The 18,594-nt window shown below is 40.8% G+C and overlaps 1 protein-coding gene across 19 annotated transcripts in view; it reads left to right on the top strand.

The window, feature by feature from the left end:
• EPB41L3 (erythrocyte membrane protein band 4.1 like 3) overlaps window positions 1-18,594 on the top strand; it is a 255,856-nt gene that overhangs the window by 151,079 nt on the left and 86,183 nt on the right. For all 19 annotated transcript variants that reach the window (XM_060243957.1, XM_060243963.1, XM_060243960.1 and 16 more), the window contains one exon: window positions 18,014-18,118. In XM_060243957.1, the coding sequence (XP_060099940.1) occupies window positions 18,014-18,118 (105 nt within the window). The remainder of the gene's footprint in view (window positions 1-18,013; window positions 18,119-18,594) is intronic.

Below are 18,594 nucleotides of genomic sequence, written 5' to 3'. Positions count from 1 at the left end.
TGTGCAGGCAAATACATATACAGATTGTTCTGCAAGTATTAGGGTACACAAATATTTGTGTTCAAATAGCTTTGATGCTTTCTGTGAATTGCATTTATGATTTTGGTGCCTAATTATTTTGGACTGCTGTGCAGATGCATGAAATTACTCTGCAGCACAACCATTCAAAATAGAGACAGTCTCAATTCTGTTTTCTTCTGGAATTACTGTGAAAAAGGGAACATTTTCTAGGGAATATTCGCTAGTGAATGTTTGAATTTAGTTGTTAGGCCTCAGGTTGGCTTTGGCTTGCAGTGAGAGTTCAGCTCTTATGTTTTTAAAACTAAATTATGTTTACATTCTCATAAATCGGATATGACAGGATTCTGCAGTATTAATGGTCTTTGAAGGATATTAATGGTGAAATGGGTAACAGTGAATAATTGTCAAAGCCCTCTTGTACCACATGAAGGCTTTGGGTAAAGGTTAAGAACAGAACACACAATATTGTGGAGTCACTTCCTAGGGTAATGAGCCCCACTGCCTCTCTCTGTAAACTAACCCTCAGTTGAGAGACTAAGGGATCAAGTCTCAAGACCTACCAGGTGTAAATCAAGAAGTCAGCCCTGTCAAGTTTGGACACTAGCAGGTTGAGTTCAGTTACTTGGCAGCTGTAGTCAAAATAGGCCAAGGTATTGGGTTTAGATTGAAGCCCAAAAACCAAATAACAGTAGATGACTGGGGAAGGCAATGTCAAACCACCCCATAAAAGTCTGCCCCAAAAAGTCCTGATGTGACGTCACCCCATGGGTCGATAATGACCCAGCGCGTGCACAGTGGACTACTTTTACCTTTTTAGTATAACTAATATTCTTTGTTAAAATATGCAAAAGTATGCAAATATAGAAGCAGTGCAAAGCAAAGAAGAAAATACTAAAGCTAAATTATCCTAGAATGTTTATTCAGGATTGATTGATTGATTGATTTAATATCTAGCCTGCCCTTGCCTGTGCAGCAGGGGTCAAGGTGGGTTACAGTAATTACACAATAATTAAACAGTAATTACACAATGTGATTACCCTGAAGCGGAGGGAGGGCCTCCAAACCAGGGGATCTCCTACCCGCAACTGGGGATTGGCAACCCTACTTGACCAGGTTGAAGCCAGGACCGAAAACACTATGGCTCTGATCAAGGCTAAACAAGATGTCCTTTGGTCCAGAGACCACCAGCAGATATTAATCTGCAGAGTGTTAAACTCTTTGAGAGTCATTCTGGGAGAAATGGTCCTCTGACCCGGATGTTATCTGGTCAGACTGAAGGTACAGAGTCCAGATAAAATTCCAAAGCCCAAAATCTAAGAAGCAGGTATCCTAGCTGTACAAAGTCCAACCTACAATCAAAATAGTGGCCAGAGGGAAGGCCCAAAGGAATCAAACTAGAATGAGTGGTCTTGCTTCAGACCTGATTGCAGCAGGTCTGATCCTGTTTGTCCAGTCAGGTATGTTTTTTAAGATATTTGACCATGGAATAATGCAGCTGACACATACTTAAAATCAAGCAACTTACCAATGTCCAGAGTCCCTTGGCTAATGAGATGGAATGTGAGTGAGAAACTCCCTATGGGCCTCTGGCCTTGAAGCTCCCAAACCCATGTTCTCACTTGCACTTGTGCCTGGCTCCAGCTCATCCCTTATCTTTCCTGAAACTGTAAGCCATAGTGACATTAATCTCCCACCAAAGAGCCTTCAGTAGCTTGACTAGGCCCAAAAACCTGAACCAACATTCAAAAGGCGAAGAAACAGCTAAACAAAGCCAGTGTCTTGACAGTATTTTCCAGAACAAATGATATCATCTGGATTTGCAGCAATGCCTGACTGAGTTTATGGTGTCAGTTCAGAAGAAACAGCTAGGGTGGAAGCATCCATATATGAGGTCCACAGCTGCAGTGCACTGCCATAGAATGCAAACATAAGACAGAGATAAAGAGATTCAGTAGTCTCTCTTCACAACAGTCATTTGGCTAGCCTATAACCTTGTTTTCAAATAGATATTTAGAGAAGTCCAGAAGTCCTTTGCACAGAAAAATAGAGTAAGCATTTGTTTGAGTATACAGCATTAAACAACTTGTCAAGATGCCCTGCCATTTTTTTCCTGTTGTCTGAAGTATTTTACTTTCCTGCTTCTCTACTTCGCCTGCACTTATCTCTGTGCAACAGTTATCACATTTCTTTCAGCCTAGTCTCAAGGGTTACCAGGGGTTACTAAGGTCACTCTTGAAGATTAGGTACACCTGCAAATGAGATGATAAATACTTGGGGAGAGGGATTGCCGCTTCCCACTTCCCTTTAGCCAAAGCTAGAAGAGAGGGGCAAAGCCCGTGAAGTCAGTTTTCGCAAAGTCTGTCCTGCCTATAGCTGCCATGAGGCAATAAATATCCATCAATGAAATGGACTATTTGTGATCATTGAACTGCTTGGGTTTTGACACAACTCTCATGGTGAGTAAATTGCCCTAGTGAGACCACAAAGTGTGTGCTTCCAAACTATGTATTTTGGCTGCTTTGTGTGTGTGTGAGAGAGAGGGGGGGGGGAGAGGGAGAAAGTGCAGCCAGCTGCTGGGGGGGGGGGGTGAGGAAATGAAGACTATTTGGGGGGAACTGCACTGCTGTATTTAGGGAATGGGAAAGTATCCTGGCTCCATCCCCAAAGTCTCCTGGCCCCACCCACAAAGTCCTCAGGTGTTTTCTTGTTAGACTTGGCAACTGTAAACTGTTATTAAGAAGTTAGTATGTGTTATAACATTCTCATCTTCCAGTAGTGCTTTGTTTTTGACATTTAACAAGGAATTTGTACTTTTTGAACGAATTTGAGATAAACCTACTGGTTGCTTGAGACATTTGAACAAGAGGTTGTTTTAGTTCATCATTTTTCTAATTCTACTTAAGTGGACTGCTGTGCTCTTGAAGAGGCAATCAAATTGTATAGGTACTGTGGGCACAACTAGCACTAAGCCACTTACTGAACAATGACTGCAGTGTGTGGGACATTTGTTGTTTCTTTGTTACTGTAGAGTACCTGTGCCTGAATTGCATGTAACCTTTAAAGAAATCTAACCATTTGTCACCAAGATGATGAAAGAACAATTTATTACTGTAATCTCTTTGGTGAACATAAGGTCGTAAGGGACTTCAAAAGAGCACTAGGGTTGTAAAGGGAGGAGGAGGAGTCAGAGATCCCTAAGTGAGGAAATGGAGAGAAGCTGTTTTGTAGAATACCAGCAGAGAATTGATTCTTTGTGCAGTAGACATTTAGAGATGACTCACAATAGGACTACAGAGTTAAAGTTTGTTTGTTTCACACTTCAGTCTCTGTCACAACATTTTATGAAGTTGTCAGCTGCAGATTGTGTGTAGTATTGGCAGAGAAATAGAAAGTAAACCAGTGAAGTAAATAATGGACCAGCTAAACACTGCAGTAGGAAAAATGGAACATAGAATTGCTGGCAGAATAGATGTTCTGAGATAATCAGAAGCATCTGGATACCTACTATTCAGAACCCTTACAATTTTCTTGAATTGCAGATGATTGATTAGTACACTCTAGTAGCATTTTGATGGACAAGATTACACCAAATCGTGAAAATAGGACTGCCTGATCCCCTTGCATTGCGGAAGGGGGATTTGGGGGGGGGGTGTTCCGGGGGTGGGTAGGATGTCACATGTAACATCCCCAACATGATGATGTCACCTGGAAATGGTGTGATCATGCCACCACCTGGAAGTGATGTTATCGTGTTGGCAGTGTCGCATGCAATGCTCTGGGGGCACTCTGACTTGGAGATAATTTATGAGGGGCCCCCCAAGATTTTGACTGCCTGGAGTCTACACAGGGTTTAATCCAGCACTGCAGGTGCATGCTGTCTACCGGGTGCATGCATTTGGAATGTGACAGAAAGGGTAGGAAGGCTCGTCAAACCTATGGATTATTATCCTTTCTTGCTGATCCATGTGGGAACAAATGATACTGCCTGGCACAGCGCCGAACATATTTTGTCTCTTCCTGTCAAAGGCCATGGCTTAGGATAAGAAAGAAAAATACTACAAATAAATGACTGGCTATGTAGATAGTGCCATCAGGAAAGGTTTGGATTTTTGGACCATGGTTTATGCTTTCAAGAGGAAGCTCTTCTATTGGGAAATGGTTTGCACCTCACAAGATAGGAAAAAAGAAGTTTGCTAAGAGCCTTGCAAACCTAATGAGGAGGTCTTTAAACTAGACTGCATTCACACCACCTGCCCTCTTTCTCCACTACTATCAGTCCTCCCTTTGTTAGGATCATACAGCAGTCAGAAGGAACTGTCGGGATGTCTGCCCAGCGAGCATGCACAGTCAGACTTCTATGCACACTCACTGGACATTCAGCTAAAAAAATCCTTAGCTTGCTACATACCGATCAGAGTCGGCACTCTACTCCCATGGGTGTGAATGCACACATGACCACTCGAAGATCATCAATTACAGGTAAGCAACCCGTTTTTACCGCATGACATCCTGGGTGTGCTGATGTCATTGCGTCAGCAGGGCCAGCCCTAGGGCACATGGCACCCCAGGCAGCCTCGCTGCCCACTGTCCCATGTGCTGCTCCCCGCCACTCCCCCACCCCCCTCTGCAGTGGCTCCTCCCTCCCTCCCTCACAGTTTTAATACCTGGGAATGGGTGGTGAAGCACCATGCTCCTGGGGCTCTTTAAAGGCCTCCCCCTCCCTTTCAATCAGCTGATCAGCGGGTAAAGCAGAATGGAGGCCGACAGCTCCTATGCCAGCCTTCCTGCACACTCGGGACAATCAGCGCTGGGTCAGCAGTGGTGGGAAGGACGAATGAGCCGCTGAGAGAGCGGCTGCGCTGCTGCCTCATCCCCACTTCCTTCTTGGTGTAGGAGTGAAATGGGGAGGAGCCCACGGTGTAGCCAGTTTTTCAGCAGCTTGCTCATCCTTCCCACTGCTGCTGCCCCAACACTGATCATCCTAAGCGCGCCGGAAGGCCGGCATAGGAGCTGCTGGTCTCTGTGCTACTTTACCTGTCAATCAGCTGATTGACAGGGGAGGGGGTGGCCTTTAAAGAGCCCTGCTTCACTGCCCATTCCCAGGCATTAAAATTGTGAGGGAGGGAGGGGGAGGCAAATAGGGATTTGCCTAGGGGGAGGAGGGGTGGGGGCGAGGGCTGATTTTGGCACCCCATCTCCCAGTGCCCTAGGTTTAGTTTGTCTAATGGGCAGGCCGGCCCTGTGTGTCAGGGATACCATGCAGCAACATCCCTGTTTGGAGGTGGGGTGTTCCCTGCCAGCCAGCTGGCCCGCAGCATATCAGAGCCCCTAAAAGTGGGAGAACCCTGCTTGGACCTAGGGGTTGGCAACCCTACTTTAAAAAGTGACTGTAAAAGGGCCTTAAGTAGGGATGCCAGCCACCAGTGTCAGCTGGTGATCTCCTGGAACTACAGCTCATTTCCAGACTATAGAGGTCAATTTCCTGAATAAAATTTTAGAAGGGGGTCTGCATAGCTTTAAACATTCTGATGCCCAGTTAATCCTTCATAGGGAACCAGTATATATTGTACATACCCGGAATCCAGAAACTGTACTACTTAGAAATGTAATGCCTCCCTAAAAACCATGCAGGCTTTTTAAAAATCACTTTACCCCGCCTCCCCTTTTTTCTATCACACTTTCCCATTTGTTGTTTTTTTTATTGAAAATTTGGGGAAACTCTTACAAGAACTCCTATGAGATTGTTTGTTTATTAGAGTGAGTGGAATACTTTTTAAAACAAGGTTTTACTCACTCAAGATGTATAGCATTAAGTTTTGTAAGTCAATGTGTTAGATAATTCCCATATATACTGTAGACAAATGCAACATAGTTAAAATAATATTTTTATTGTTTAAATATGGATAATTTTGGAAACAATATATTGAAATGTATTTAATAATCCCTTCCTAAATACCTAGTTCAGAGTTTTCAGTGTTATAATGTTTAACTTGATATCTAAGTATGCCGGCAGTGCTATTGTGAACGTATATAGGATTGCTAACCTCCAGATCTCCTGAAATTACAGCTGATCTCCAGACTGTACCTATCAGTTCCCTTGGAGAAAATTAGCTGCTTTGGAGGGTGGGCTGTATGGCATTATAATCCACTGAGGTCCCTCCCCTCCCCAAATCCCGTCCTCCTCAGGTTCCACCCCAAAATCTTCAGGAATTCCCCAGTCCAGAGTTGGCAACTCTATATATATGACTGTTGTTGTTCAAAGAATATGCTTTCTTTTGTTTACTACAATACTTGTTTTGTGATTTCAGCTTTTACTTTTTACCTCTCACTTGGCAAAAATTAAAATACATGTGGTGTAAGGCTCATGACAGCTAGACAGGCTGACCTGAGATGTTGTAAGTTGTAACAAATGAATAAGAGAGTGGTGTTGGGAGAAAAGGTTCAGGTTTATAGGAACTAGACAGCATTTTAGAACAAGCTGAGTCTATACAGAAAGGATGAACTTCACTGGAAATAAAATAGAACAAGACTGCTAGCACTTAACAACATGAGGCTGCTGAACAGCTTTTAAACTGACCCATTTGGGAAACCATAATAAGAACATAAGAGAAGCCATGTTGGATCAGGACAATGGCCCATCCAGTCCCACACCCCCCACAAGCACCAAGAATAAATATGGAGCACAGGTCCATATAAATATGGAGCACAGGTCCATCAGTGGCTATTAGCCACAGTGTATGTGTGTATATAATTTTTTTTGCCACTGTGTGACACAGAGTGTTGGACTTGATGGGCCATTGGCCTGATCCAACATGGCTTCTCTTATGTTCTAATACAGAGCATCACTGCCCCAGATAGTTCCAACAATATGCTGTGGCTAATAGCCACTGATGGACGTCTACTCCATATTTTTATCCAAACCCCTCGAAGCTGGCTATGCTTGTAGCCGCCACCATGTCCTGTGGCAGTGAATTCCACATGTTAATCACCCTATGGGTGAAGAAATACTTCCTTTTATCCGTTCTAACCCTACTGCTCAGAAATTTCATTGAATGCCCACAAGTTCTTGTATTGTGAGAAAGGGAGAAAAGTACTTATTTCTCTACTTTCTCCATCCCATGCATAATCTTGTAAACCTCTATCATGTCACCCCTCAGTTGACGTTTTGTAAGCATGTTGCTTATTGTCATCTCTGTCAGACAGTTAGTAATAGATTTTGTCAAGTAGTAATAGCTTTTGTCAAGTAGAAGATGCGAAAGAAGTGTGCAGCATATACATTGAATCATGGTATAATAAACCAATGATTGCTGTTAAAGTATGTTTTCAACAGTGGGACATTACGATTTTGAACTCTAGTCAGCAAGCACTACTACACAACTACTTTCTTGATGCACTGTACAGAAAAAGTGTTTACTGCAATTTGTTGGGCACGTGAACAAAGGAATGAAATAAGCATATGGATTGAAAGTGTTCTTCTGTTTATGTACCAGCAGTTACACTAGTGGAATGGCACTTCTGTTGACACTTACTTTTCTCAACACACCTTTCTCGCACTGTTCATGAAGGTCCATTAATCCTCATGACAGATTTCAGGAAAGCAGCATGTATGCTTCCCATTTTCCTACTGAGGGTAGGAGATCTCCCATCCCCAGCTCTTGGTGCCTGCCAGCGCTCCAGTGGCTGGCTGGGGGGGGTGGGGTTGGATTAAAAATCCTGATGATGTGATGTTACTTCCATGTTTTCCCTGGAAGTGATATGACACTATTGCCTAATGGCATCCCCTGCTCCATGTTCCAGGCTCCAGCCAACTTCCAGCCACTGGCTTGGCAACCCTTCTGCTATGGGCAACAGCAGGAGATGGGGCAGGAAAGTCCTGTTCCACAGGCTTTGCTCTGCGTGCATTTTGCTTGCGTTTTGGATTCACCATGTAGCTTGCATTTTGCGCTACTACAACTGTTACACCTGAATTCAGTATTCTAGTTTCACTATAGGAGTCTTTTTCAAAAGAGTGAGAGAGTGTAATGCAATCTGGAGAAAACAAAGTCTACAGAAAGCCCTCAATTGTATTAAATGCAAAGGCATCGTGATGGCTTAAAGGTAGGCAATAGATGTAACAAAACAATCAAGAAATCTTTGCTCTTTTTTGTGTATATTGGGTATGTTGTACGTACAGAGTGTATAAAATTAATAAATACTGTGCATTTATGAAAAGTATATAAATGTGAAATATGATATGGTTCTAAACACAGCATGCCTCAGACTGAGGATAAACCAAAGGAGTGTGTGATAAATATGTATATATATCCAAAAGATGTAGGAACCATGCAAACAGCAGGACATAGTGTTTGTGTGTTTGTGCATGTGTGTGCTTGCCTGTTTCTATTTGGGTCACTTTGTGCCTGTTTCTATTTGGGTTACATAAAATTTAAGAAAGCCACCTTGAGTATAAGAAGATAAGATGTAATATAAATGTTTTAAATAAGAAAATCAAATAAGAAACTCTAGCCTAAACAGTGGAGAATGAGTACCACAGTCCTATAACATCATTTAATGCTATAGTCTGGTTGTATTCTTGCTGCTGATGTCACAAGCAAAGACCCTAATTTGGTCTGACTCCAGAATTAGGACTAGGTCACCAATCTTCTTAGTAGGATTTAGCAATCCTTTGAGCTTTATGTTTTTGTTTTGTTTTTTGAGATTAGTGCTGGCTTTTTAGGATTATAAACTCAATGAGTATTAAAAAAGAGGTTGGCCCCAATAGAAAGTGTACTATATTATACAATGTCATTGACACAATGGGTGTGCATTACTTTAACATTCAAAAGTCTGAGGCATTCATCTTCACACTACAAGCATATTAGAAGATAAGTTTAATACCTAAACAATTTAACTATAAATGCTAGATAAATTGTCGGAAATATTATTTTTCCTGTAACAGCATCTAATGTATAAAATGTAATTTTTTTAAAAAGATATTCTTATTGGAAAATTGATGATACTTTTTAATTTACTTTAAGCCTTAGTGTACATTATACCATATGTGCAGTGCAGAAGCTGTGTGAGTTACAGTACTGGTTTTACTGTATAATATTTCTTCTGTATTGTGTTTGCAGGGCATTATGTTTTTTGAAACTTTTATATTTGTGTAGAAAGAAATATTTTAACACGGATTTGCCTGAACATGCAGCTGAAATAAAGACAGTGTTGGCATTTTGAAACTATAGTTTGGAATCAAAGAAATGTTTATTTACAGTTATCTACATTTGTAGCCTACAAATTAAGTGTAACTCAGTCTTATTAAACTAAGCTGTTTTTTAAACACACACACACACACACAGCTGCTCCCTATACTACAAATATAGGGGCGGGTTTTGTAGAAAAAGCCTGCAGGAATTCATTTGCGTATTAGGCCACACTCCTGATGGCAAACCAGTTGGAACTGCGTTCCTGTGCGTTCCTACTTAAAAAAAAAAAAAAAACCCTGACTACAGGCATGTTACTATAGGTAGAGCATATATCCAGATTAAATAACTTGGAGGCTTTGAGACTTCCAGTATATAATATTTTAGGTAATTACATTGCTTGTCCCTCCCTCTCCTTGAGCTTTTGGCAAATGAATATCAGGAATGAATGTCAACAAGGTATAGTTATGAGGCTTTCTCACAAACACAACTGCTTTTGTAAACCTAGACTACTTTATATTATGGGTTGTAGAGAAATGTCCTCCACTCAGGAATTCACCCCAGGTTTTCAATTCTTGTGACTTACTACCTCACACCCTGCCGCCAGGTCACACCCAAGATGGCTAGAAAGTAAGCTTCCTTGGGGGCAGAAAGTTCCAGATGACTCACATGTGGAACAGAATCCCCAAAACAGATTATAAATTTTCAGGACACAAGGAAGAAGCTCTTTCTTTTTCATTTTGCTGATGATTTGGGAGCACAAGCCATGATCGTATAAGCTTTGACCTAGGGACCTCATCTTGCCCAAATGGCTCAATCTTGTCCACGTGGTAAGATAAAATGGAGAGAAGACCAAACCAGGAGACACATGGTAACAACTGAATTTTAAACAACTGCAGTTCCAAGTAAATCTAGCCTCTCTTTTAAAAACATCATTAGGATAAGAAGTAAGTAGGATAGAGCTAAGATGTTAGTTAGGGAGATGGGACTTGATAATTTCTCCTTTTCTTTTGTTCTTACTTAGCCTGAAATGTGTGAACAGAACATGTTGTAATTATTTTATTAAATTATTAAATTTCCTTATACTTTAAATGTTCTAAGGCTGATCTCGGGGGAAAAAAAATGCCTATTAACCAGTAACAGGAACGAATGGCAGAGATGGTCACCATTCCTGGAGCATGACTGCTCTGAATTGTGAAGTTCTGATAGATTGTCCCAGCCATACAATGTATGCTGTATGGGCAGGTGCAGCAATTAGGTGGAGCCCTCAAGTGGCAGCCCTCATTGAGATGGACTTTTCTTTGTACTGTTATAAGGTTGTACTTCTTTATAGTGTGGCAAAAGATTTGTAAGACTTGGTAAAAGTATTCTTGATAAAAGCTTTACTAAATGTGTTAGCCAGCATATTACAGGCTCCAGGTGTGGGGCCTGGAGATCTCCCACTTTAACAACTGATCTCCTGCTTTAACAACTTATCTCCAGATGGCAGATTTCAGATCCCCTGGAGAAAATGGCTACCTTAAAGGGTGGATTCTATGGCATTGTACCATTCTGAGGCCCCTCCCCAAACCCCATCCTTTCCCGTGTCCACCCCCAAAGTCTCCAGGTCTGTGGAGGCTGCTTGAGCCTAGAAAGTACACAAAGTACAAATTATGTATTTGGGACTGTGATGGGTGTGTTGACAAGACTTGAGTCCAGTTCACAGAATGACGCAGCTTCAAGTTTTCATAAAGTCATATGAACTCTCAATTAAGGATTCTTTCTTAAATCTGAGTTTATATATTAGGGATTGTAGAATCTTTCGGGCTCAAGTGCCGTGTTCTACTGGAGAAAGTTTTTCTTCCAGACGTTTCGTTCTCGGCTGCAGAGAACATCCTCAGTGGCGTTGCAGCCGGAGCAGGCGCTCTGACCTTCTTGGCTGCTGTGCATTGAGTGAGGCCAGGGCTGCTGGAGAGCTGCTATTTCTAGGCTGGAGGGGGTGTGGTGAAAGGGCAATAGGTTTGTGGATGTGCCCATTGTTTGGTGGGGCTTCCTGGAAGGGTAGTGATAAGGAAACTGGCTGTTGAATGTGACCATTGCCCTGTGTTAATTGCTGGGAGGGTTGGAAGGGGTGTGAAGAAGAAGATGGTTGTTGATTGTGCTGATTGTTCTGTGGAATGTGCTGGTTGTTCTGTGAATTTCTGCAATTTATAGTCTGTAGGGTGTTATGCAGAGCTGGATACCAAGATTGGTGGATGGAAATGCCTTCTTCCTTTCTGTTAAAGTTGTGCTGGTGTTTGTAAATCTCAATAGTTTCTCTGTTCAGGCGGGTATGATAATGTGAGGCCGTAGAAAGGAAATTAGAGTCTGTTGATTTCCCCCTTCCCACGACAGCCCCCACACTTAGGGTTGCTAGATCCCTACTGGACACCAGCAGGGGATTTGGGGGTGGTGGTAAGGTTGCCATATCCAGGTTGGGAAACTCCTGGAGATTTAGGGAAGGAGCCTGGAGAGGACAGGGACATCACTGGAGAACAATGACATAAGAGTTACTCTTCAAAGGATCCATTTTCTCCAGAGGAACTGATCTCTTTAGTCTGGAAATGAGCTGTAATTACAGGGAATCCCCAGGTCCCACTGAAGGCTGGCATACTTGGCTACACCTTTTCCCATATTGTTATGCAGGTCACCTGACACTCAGGAAATGTTTTTCAAGTGTGTGTGGGGACAGAGAGTTTGCAGTAGAAACAGCAGAGATCCTTTTGGTAACCTCTTTACCACTCATATTACACAGAAAGGGGAAATGGTGATTTCTGCCATTCTTCCTTCCTAATATAGCCTCCTTACTGCATCCCATATTGTTCCTGTCACTCAGGATTAGCTGGGGATGGTGGTGGGAGATAGCTTCAATGGAAACTGCAAAGATCCTTTGATAAATTCTTCTATAACTCTTGGTCCATGTAGTGTTCTTGTGAGGAGAATTTCTTTGTCTGAAATTCCCTTGTTTAGATTCCTCTTATTTTTCTTTTCTCTTTTTTTAAAAGGGATTTCAAGTAGGAAAGGTGTGATGTGGATGCAATGGCACTTAATGCTTATGGATACTGTACTTTACTGTATGACTTAAATAAACACATAAAAGTGTGTATATTTGTATACATGTCCACATTCTTTTTTTACTTGAAGCATTCTTTTTTTTACTTGAAGTGTTAATTTTGAAAACCCAGCATGGCTGTTGTGAAGTATGAATTGTCATTGTTAGAGATAGATGCCAAGAACTTAAAGCTGTATTTTTATTTTGTTCATTCAGCATCTTATGTGAATTATGAGGAGGGGGGGAGATGATTGGTTTCTGTTCAGCTGGACAAAAGATTGAATCCTCAGCTTGGTTTCTTCTGTTCCATATTTATCATGCACCATAGATATGAACTAACATAAGTTTCTGTTTTCCACTTCAATTCATGAGAACAGCCTCACTGATATCAGTGATGCTTCCCTCTCGGCAAGAATGCTTAGAACATGTTTTGATTGAAAAAGACAGTTCTAGATAACTAGTGCACTAATAATCTTGCATTTTCTGGGATTCTATTAGTAATTTGTAGAAATTGGTAACAATTTAAATCTATACATGTACAAAGATGAGGTCAGTAGGGGCAAGCATATCATACACACTGTAGGTTTAAAAATTAATGGTTTGAATTTCTGTATTCTTTGATATTTAGAAAAAATGTGGTTGGTTTTACAGTAATTTTCTTCTCTGAAGATGGCCCCCAATGCACTACTTTCTTGCTGTTTTGCTCTATATGTGCCTGTTTTTCCCTTGTGGAAACCATTCTAATAGGAGTCTTTTATGATTGCTTTCAAAAGCTGAAAGATTTCTTGCCTTTTGCAGTAAGCTGTGGCCTTTTGTCTTGTTCAGCATTCCTTATACACATGAGACTGCAGTGTTACATACAGAAATAGCTGTGCTGTAAGATGTGGCCATTGAGTCACTACAATGTGGCCACTGAGTCACTACAATTTCAAAAGAAGTATGTTCTTTTGTGTTTCATATTTGTTCAACTCATCTTTTGTAGATCAGTACACTAAGGGTAGCCAAGCATGGAATTAAAAATAGAAAAATGAAGCTGAGAATAAATAAGGAAGAGGAAGAAAGGGGAAAAGCTTTCTGGATATACATTTTATACATATGTGATTGAACAGGCTAATATTGTAAGCATCTGGCTGGAACATCCTAATACTTGATAATCCCATGTTGTTGCCATCAGTATCACATGTACTGTGAAAATAGTTGGACATATTCTGTATCTTAATTTGTGTGCAGAAATTACATATGAAAGGTTATGTACGTATGCATTTGGCAGCAAAGATGTGGTTAGTGAATGAATTCAGTATGTCCACATTCTTTCTTTAGTTGAAGCAATTTTAATTTTGAAAACCCAGCATTTTGAAGTCTCAGAGCCACTGACAGTGCAGTCCTGAGCTGAGTTGAACTCTTCTAAGGGCATTGAAAACAATTGAGTGTAATTCTGCTTAATTGAGTGTAACTCTGCTTAGGATTGCACCATGAATAAACTTGGATCTTATGGGCATCCTCATATCCCTTGAAATAGTTCTCACCAGTATAGATATAACAAGACAAGATCTCTTCCTCCCACCCCAGTCTCCTCATCCCTGTTTATTATCAGTTCTTCCCAAAACTGGCTCTTCTTATTTCAGATGAACATAAACAGAAGTGTCAAAGATATGGTCTGTGGGGCCGCATATGGCTTCTGTAGGGCCCCACTCTGACCCACCTAGCAACTGACTATTTGCTGCTTTCCCCTTCCTATTTTTGCATCACAGCTCTTCTTGCTCAATCTCTCCTATTTCCCACTTTGCAGAGCATAGAAAGGCTTTCCTCAATTGGCTGAGGGAGGAAGGGAGGAGGAGGGAAAGAGTCAGAGAAAACCTTCCCTCAGTTGGCAGAGGGCTTCTCCCCCTCCTCCTCAGGGGACAGAAAGAGCCAGAGAAAGACAGATGAAAAAATGGTGTCCCATGGGTGCAGACCAAAACCAGTTTATTCCAGGTACAAGCTTTTGTATTCCTGCACACTACAACTACTACTACTACTACTTCTGAAACAGAGAGAGAGAAAGAGAGAGAAGGGAAGAGGGAAAGCCAGATAAAGCAAACTAGAGAGAGAAACAGAGAGAGACAGAGAGAAATGGAGTCCTGTGTTTAAGACCAACAATGTTTTATTCCTGGAAAGGTTTTGTGTGCCTGCACACTTCTTCAGAGACAGAGGAGGGCGGGGGGAGGGAAAGGGCCAGAGAGAGATCCCCTCCCTTTCCATTTCTTACAGATTGGGGGGAGGGGGGAAGAAACTTAACAGCACAGCTTGCATTTTTTATTAGTCGAAGGGAACAAGAATCCAGCCAGGAGAACCCTAATGACTACAAAAATTTGCGATACGGCATGAGGTTTCATAAGCTCACATCTTTAGATACAGGTAGAATGTGACTCCATCTGTTCTTATGTACTTGGAAACAGAAGAGATTTCAGATACCAAATGACAATACCAGGCATTGGTAATGAGAGAAGAAACATAGGTTTCAATTTAGTCCAGGAGGATGCAGTGCCTTGAGCTTCATTATTAGTTGCAGTTCAGCAGTCACTCTTTCTAATCTCTCATTGAAATTCCTTTGTATGAGAACTGCTACTCTCAGGTCAGCAATTTAATGTCCTAGAAGGTTAAATGTTCCCCTACTGGTTTTTCAATGTTGTGGTTTTTAATAGCAGCAGAACAGAGCAGGAGTCTAGTAGCACCTTAAAGACTACAAAATTTGTGGTAGGGTAGGAGGTTTCATGAGTCACTCCTCACTTCTTATTTCCATTTATTCTTTGCATCCCCCTGTGCTGAATCCCCCTGTAGCAAATTGAGACTTAGGTTTCCTGTCTCAAACTGGGAGAGCCAGTTTGGTGTAGTGGTTAAGTGTGCGGACTCTTATCTGGGAGAACCGCGTTTGATTCCCCACTCCTCCACTTGCACCTGTTGGCATGGCCTTGGGTCAGCCAGAGCTCTGGCAGAGGTTGTCCTTGAAAGGGCAGCTGCTGTGAGAACCCTCTCCAGCCCCACCCACCTCACAGGGTGTCTGTTGTGGGGGAGGAAGGTAAAGGAGATTGTGAGCCGCTCTGAGACTCTTCGGAGTGGAGGGCGGGATATAAATCCAATATCATCTTCTTCTTCATTACTAATACTAATATCTTCATTCCTTCTACCCTCTGCATATCACACCCTAATCCAATGAAGCTTGCTATTGCCATTCAGCATGTGAAATCATCTTTATGAAGTTTATATCTTTGGTACCTCATGTGGCCCAGCAGAACAAAGTGACATTTATGTCAGATCTGGCTCTCATAACAAATGAGTTTGACCCCCCTGAATATGCATATAAAAGATCCATTCTAGAAATCCTGAAGGATACCATTTCGAAGACATTTCTTCTCAGTAAACACAAAGATAGGCACCTGGACAACCCAGAGCAGGTGGTGGCAAAAGACAGCACATTAAATCAGCTAACTGGAAATCTCCAAATAAAGAGAGAGAGTTTATATGTACACACACACATTTGTACTGCATATTTCCATCATAGTAATAGTTTCTTAGGGGCTTTACAGCAGCTTTCACATTTTTGTTCTTCCTAAAAAACTTAAAATCATTTTGGACTAAATATTTAACCTTTGTGGGGACAGCAGCAGAATGGAATGGATATACATAGTGTAACTTGTAATGCAGTTTACACGAAGAGTGGCATTTTAATGATGCTGAGTATTGTTCTTTAATTCTATTGAATTAAACATGTATTCTTGTTTCTGTTTTGTACCTCTTTATGCATTTTTTGTTCATTTAGGTATTTAATGATTATGGATGAGTTCTGTTTTCCTAAAACAAAATTGTTACGAAATCTCAGACTCTTCCATTGTACAACCAGTATGCTTTGTGGATTTTCACCTTTGTTCAGTTGCCCGTTACTAAAGTGTTACATAGTGATTATCCTGAAAACTAATAGAATCACCCAAAAGATATAATTCTTTTTTAAAAATAGAAATAAGTTCACTAGAAGAGAATTGCCCCTATGCACATTTATCCCGACTGTTTATTTTTTTTTAAATGCAGTGCCATCCTAAACATTACACCAGCTAGGGTTGCCAGACTCCATGTGGGGTTCTCCCACTTTTACAACTGATCTCCAGCTGGAAGAGATCAGCTCCCCTGGAGAAAATGGCTGTTTTGAAGGGTACCATGCTGAAGCCTATTCCCTTCCCAAACCCTGTCCTCTACAGGTTCCACCCCCAAAGTCTCCAGGTATTTTTCAACACAGACCTAGCAATCCTACACCATTTTAGGCTCAGACACTAGTAGGCTCAGAAGGCTGTCATTGTGCTCAGGAAGTTTATTTCCTTAAGCACTTTCATGCCGTTTATCTCACTGGAAAGTGGCTCACTGAACAAATGTTCCAAATTACAGAACTACAGGAAAAAGATATAAAATAAATAAATTTGGGCTGGTCCACATCCAGAGATCCCAGGCTGTGAGTCCTGGTCTAAGGGTCATCAGTCCTGTGGTTCATACCGCTGACCTGTCCATGCTAAATCGCCTCTAGGAAGAGGAGGGGAAATGTGACTGTTGCTAGCTGTAGATGGAATGTAACCATTGCTAGCTTGCTGCCAGCAAATCTGTAGGTTCTTTATAATCCCCTACCCCAACAGCGTTATTATATTTTTGGTTGTACCCATGCCAGTATTCTCACAGTATTTTCTTAAGAATTGTGCCATATTTGCCCATTCTATTATCTTTTCATCATCCTATGATCCTTATGGCATGTAAATTTTAACATTAGATTACTACATCCAGTTCCACAGTATGACTTTTTGCATTCCAATCCCTTCAAAGTTTGAATATTTATTGGCAGTTTATCATTATTAAATCCTTTTAATATTGTGGCTATAAGCAAATGTGCACTTGTAATAATATTTCAGTATTAGGCAACTTGTCTTGCAGTGTCTGTAGGTGTGCATAAAATCATTCCTTGACCTGAGATGCCTAAATTATGGTGGAATGTCCATGGTATCTAGTGCAGGCTGTTATCAGAGCTTGCTTCCAAATAAGTGTTCATAATATAAACATGCCAGTCTTCAACATATTCCGCTGTCTAGAAGCCAGTGGCTCCAATAATTAGCAGTGACTCATCTTAGAATGTACATACACAGTATTGCCTGTAATAGATTTTCCCAAGAGTCGCTAATTATTTCTGCTGCTTGTAAAAGTCTTGTGGTGTATTCAGAAAAAGAAACACAAATACCAGTATTGGGAAACAGAAGAAATACCATAAGCAGCAAATGTTGATTTAGTTACATGTCCATATAAATGACGTGTCTCCCTTAAAACTTTGTGAAATTAAGTCAGTACTTGTTTAATCTAGTTCAGTAATTGCTTGATCATCTGATTATTGATCATCTAATTCTGTTATTGTCTTCCATCAGTGGGCGATGACCTTTTTATTTCATTTTGCACATCCTCAAAAATCTCTTATTGATCCAACTTTCTGGTTGTATGTGTTTATTTGTATGTTTATATGTTTTTATTGTACTGTTAAATTTTATATACACATTTTAAATGTTATTTTAATGTTTAAATGTTTTAATACTAGATGTTTGCTGCCTTGGGACTCTATTTGGGTGGGAAGGTGGCATATAAATTTTTCAGCAAATAAATAAAGAATCCTGAATGTGATGTCTATTTAAACAGTTTCTGTGTTCTTAAGACATTTTTTTTTTTTGCTTTCCCATAGAAACGCTCAAAGGGCCAGGTGCTGTTCGACAAAGTGTGTGAGCATCTGAACCTCTTGGAGAAGGACTACTTTGGGCTAACATACAGAGATATGGAAAATCAAAAGGTAAATTAGCATTTCAAAGATGGGAAAGCTGTCTAAAATCCAAGCATAGACACCTAAGTAAATGGAACTGTGATAGTGTTTGTGAGAGTCATCAGGTCTAAAAACCAATTACTGTCCCAACAGTTCATAATTTTTTTTTCTTGCAAAGCTACTTTTATGTAATATTAAATTGTTGTGGAACTGTAAAACAGGATCCAGCTTGATAGGCCTGTTATGTTACTTAAGGGGCAGGGAGAAGGTAATCAGTTATCTTGTATATTTTTATTCTTTTGAATTTATTCAGGTACCCCACATTGGTAAAAACGTATATAAATATAACTATAGTAATACAATATAATGTTAATGCATATAGATGGATTTATAATTGCTATTAGTTTTCTTTCAAGGCTCACATTACCCTGACGATGTTTCTAAGATGATGCTGACACATGAAGTTCAGTGACCTATGAATATGAATATCCATAGCAAAAGAGCCT

The sequence above is a fragment of the Heteronotia binoei genome, chromosome 7 (assembly GCF_032191835.1).
Source record: "Heteronotia binoei isolate CCM8104 ecotype False Entrance Well chromosome 7, APGP_CSIRO_Hbin_v1, whole genome shotgun sequence".
NCBI lineage: Eukaryota > Metazoa > Chordata > Lepidosauria > Squamata > Gekkonidae > Heteronotia > Heteronotia binoei.
Note: the sequence above shows the minus strand (reverse complement) of the source record. Positions and strands in the feature narration are given on the sequence as shown.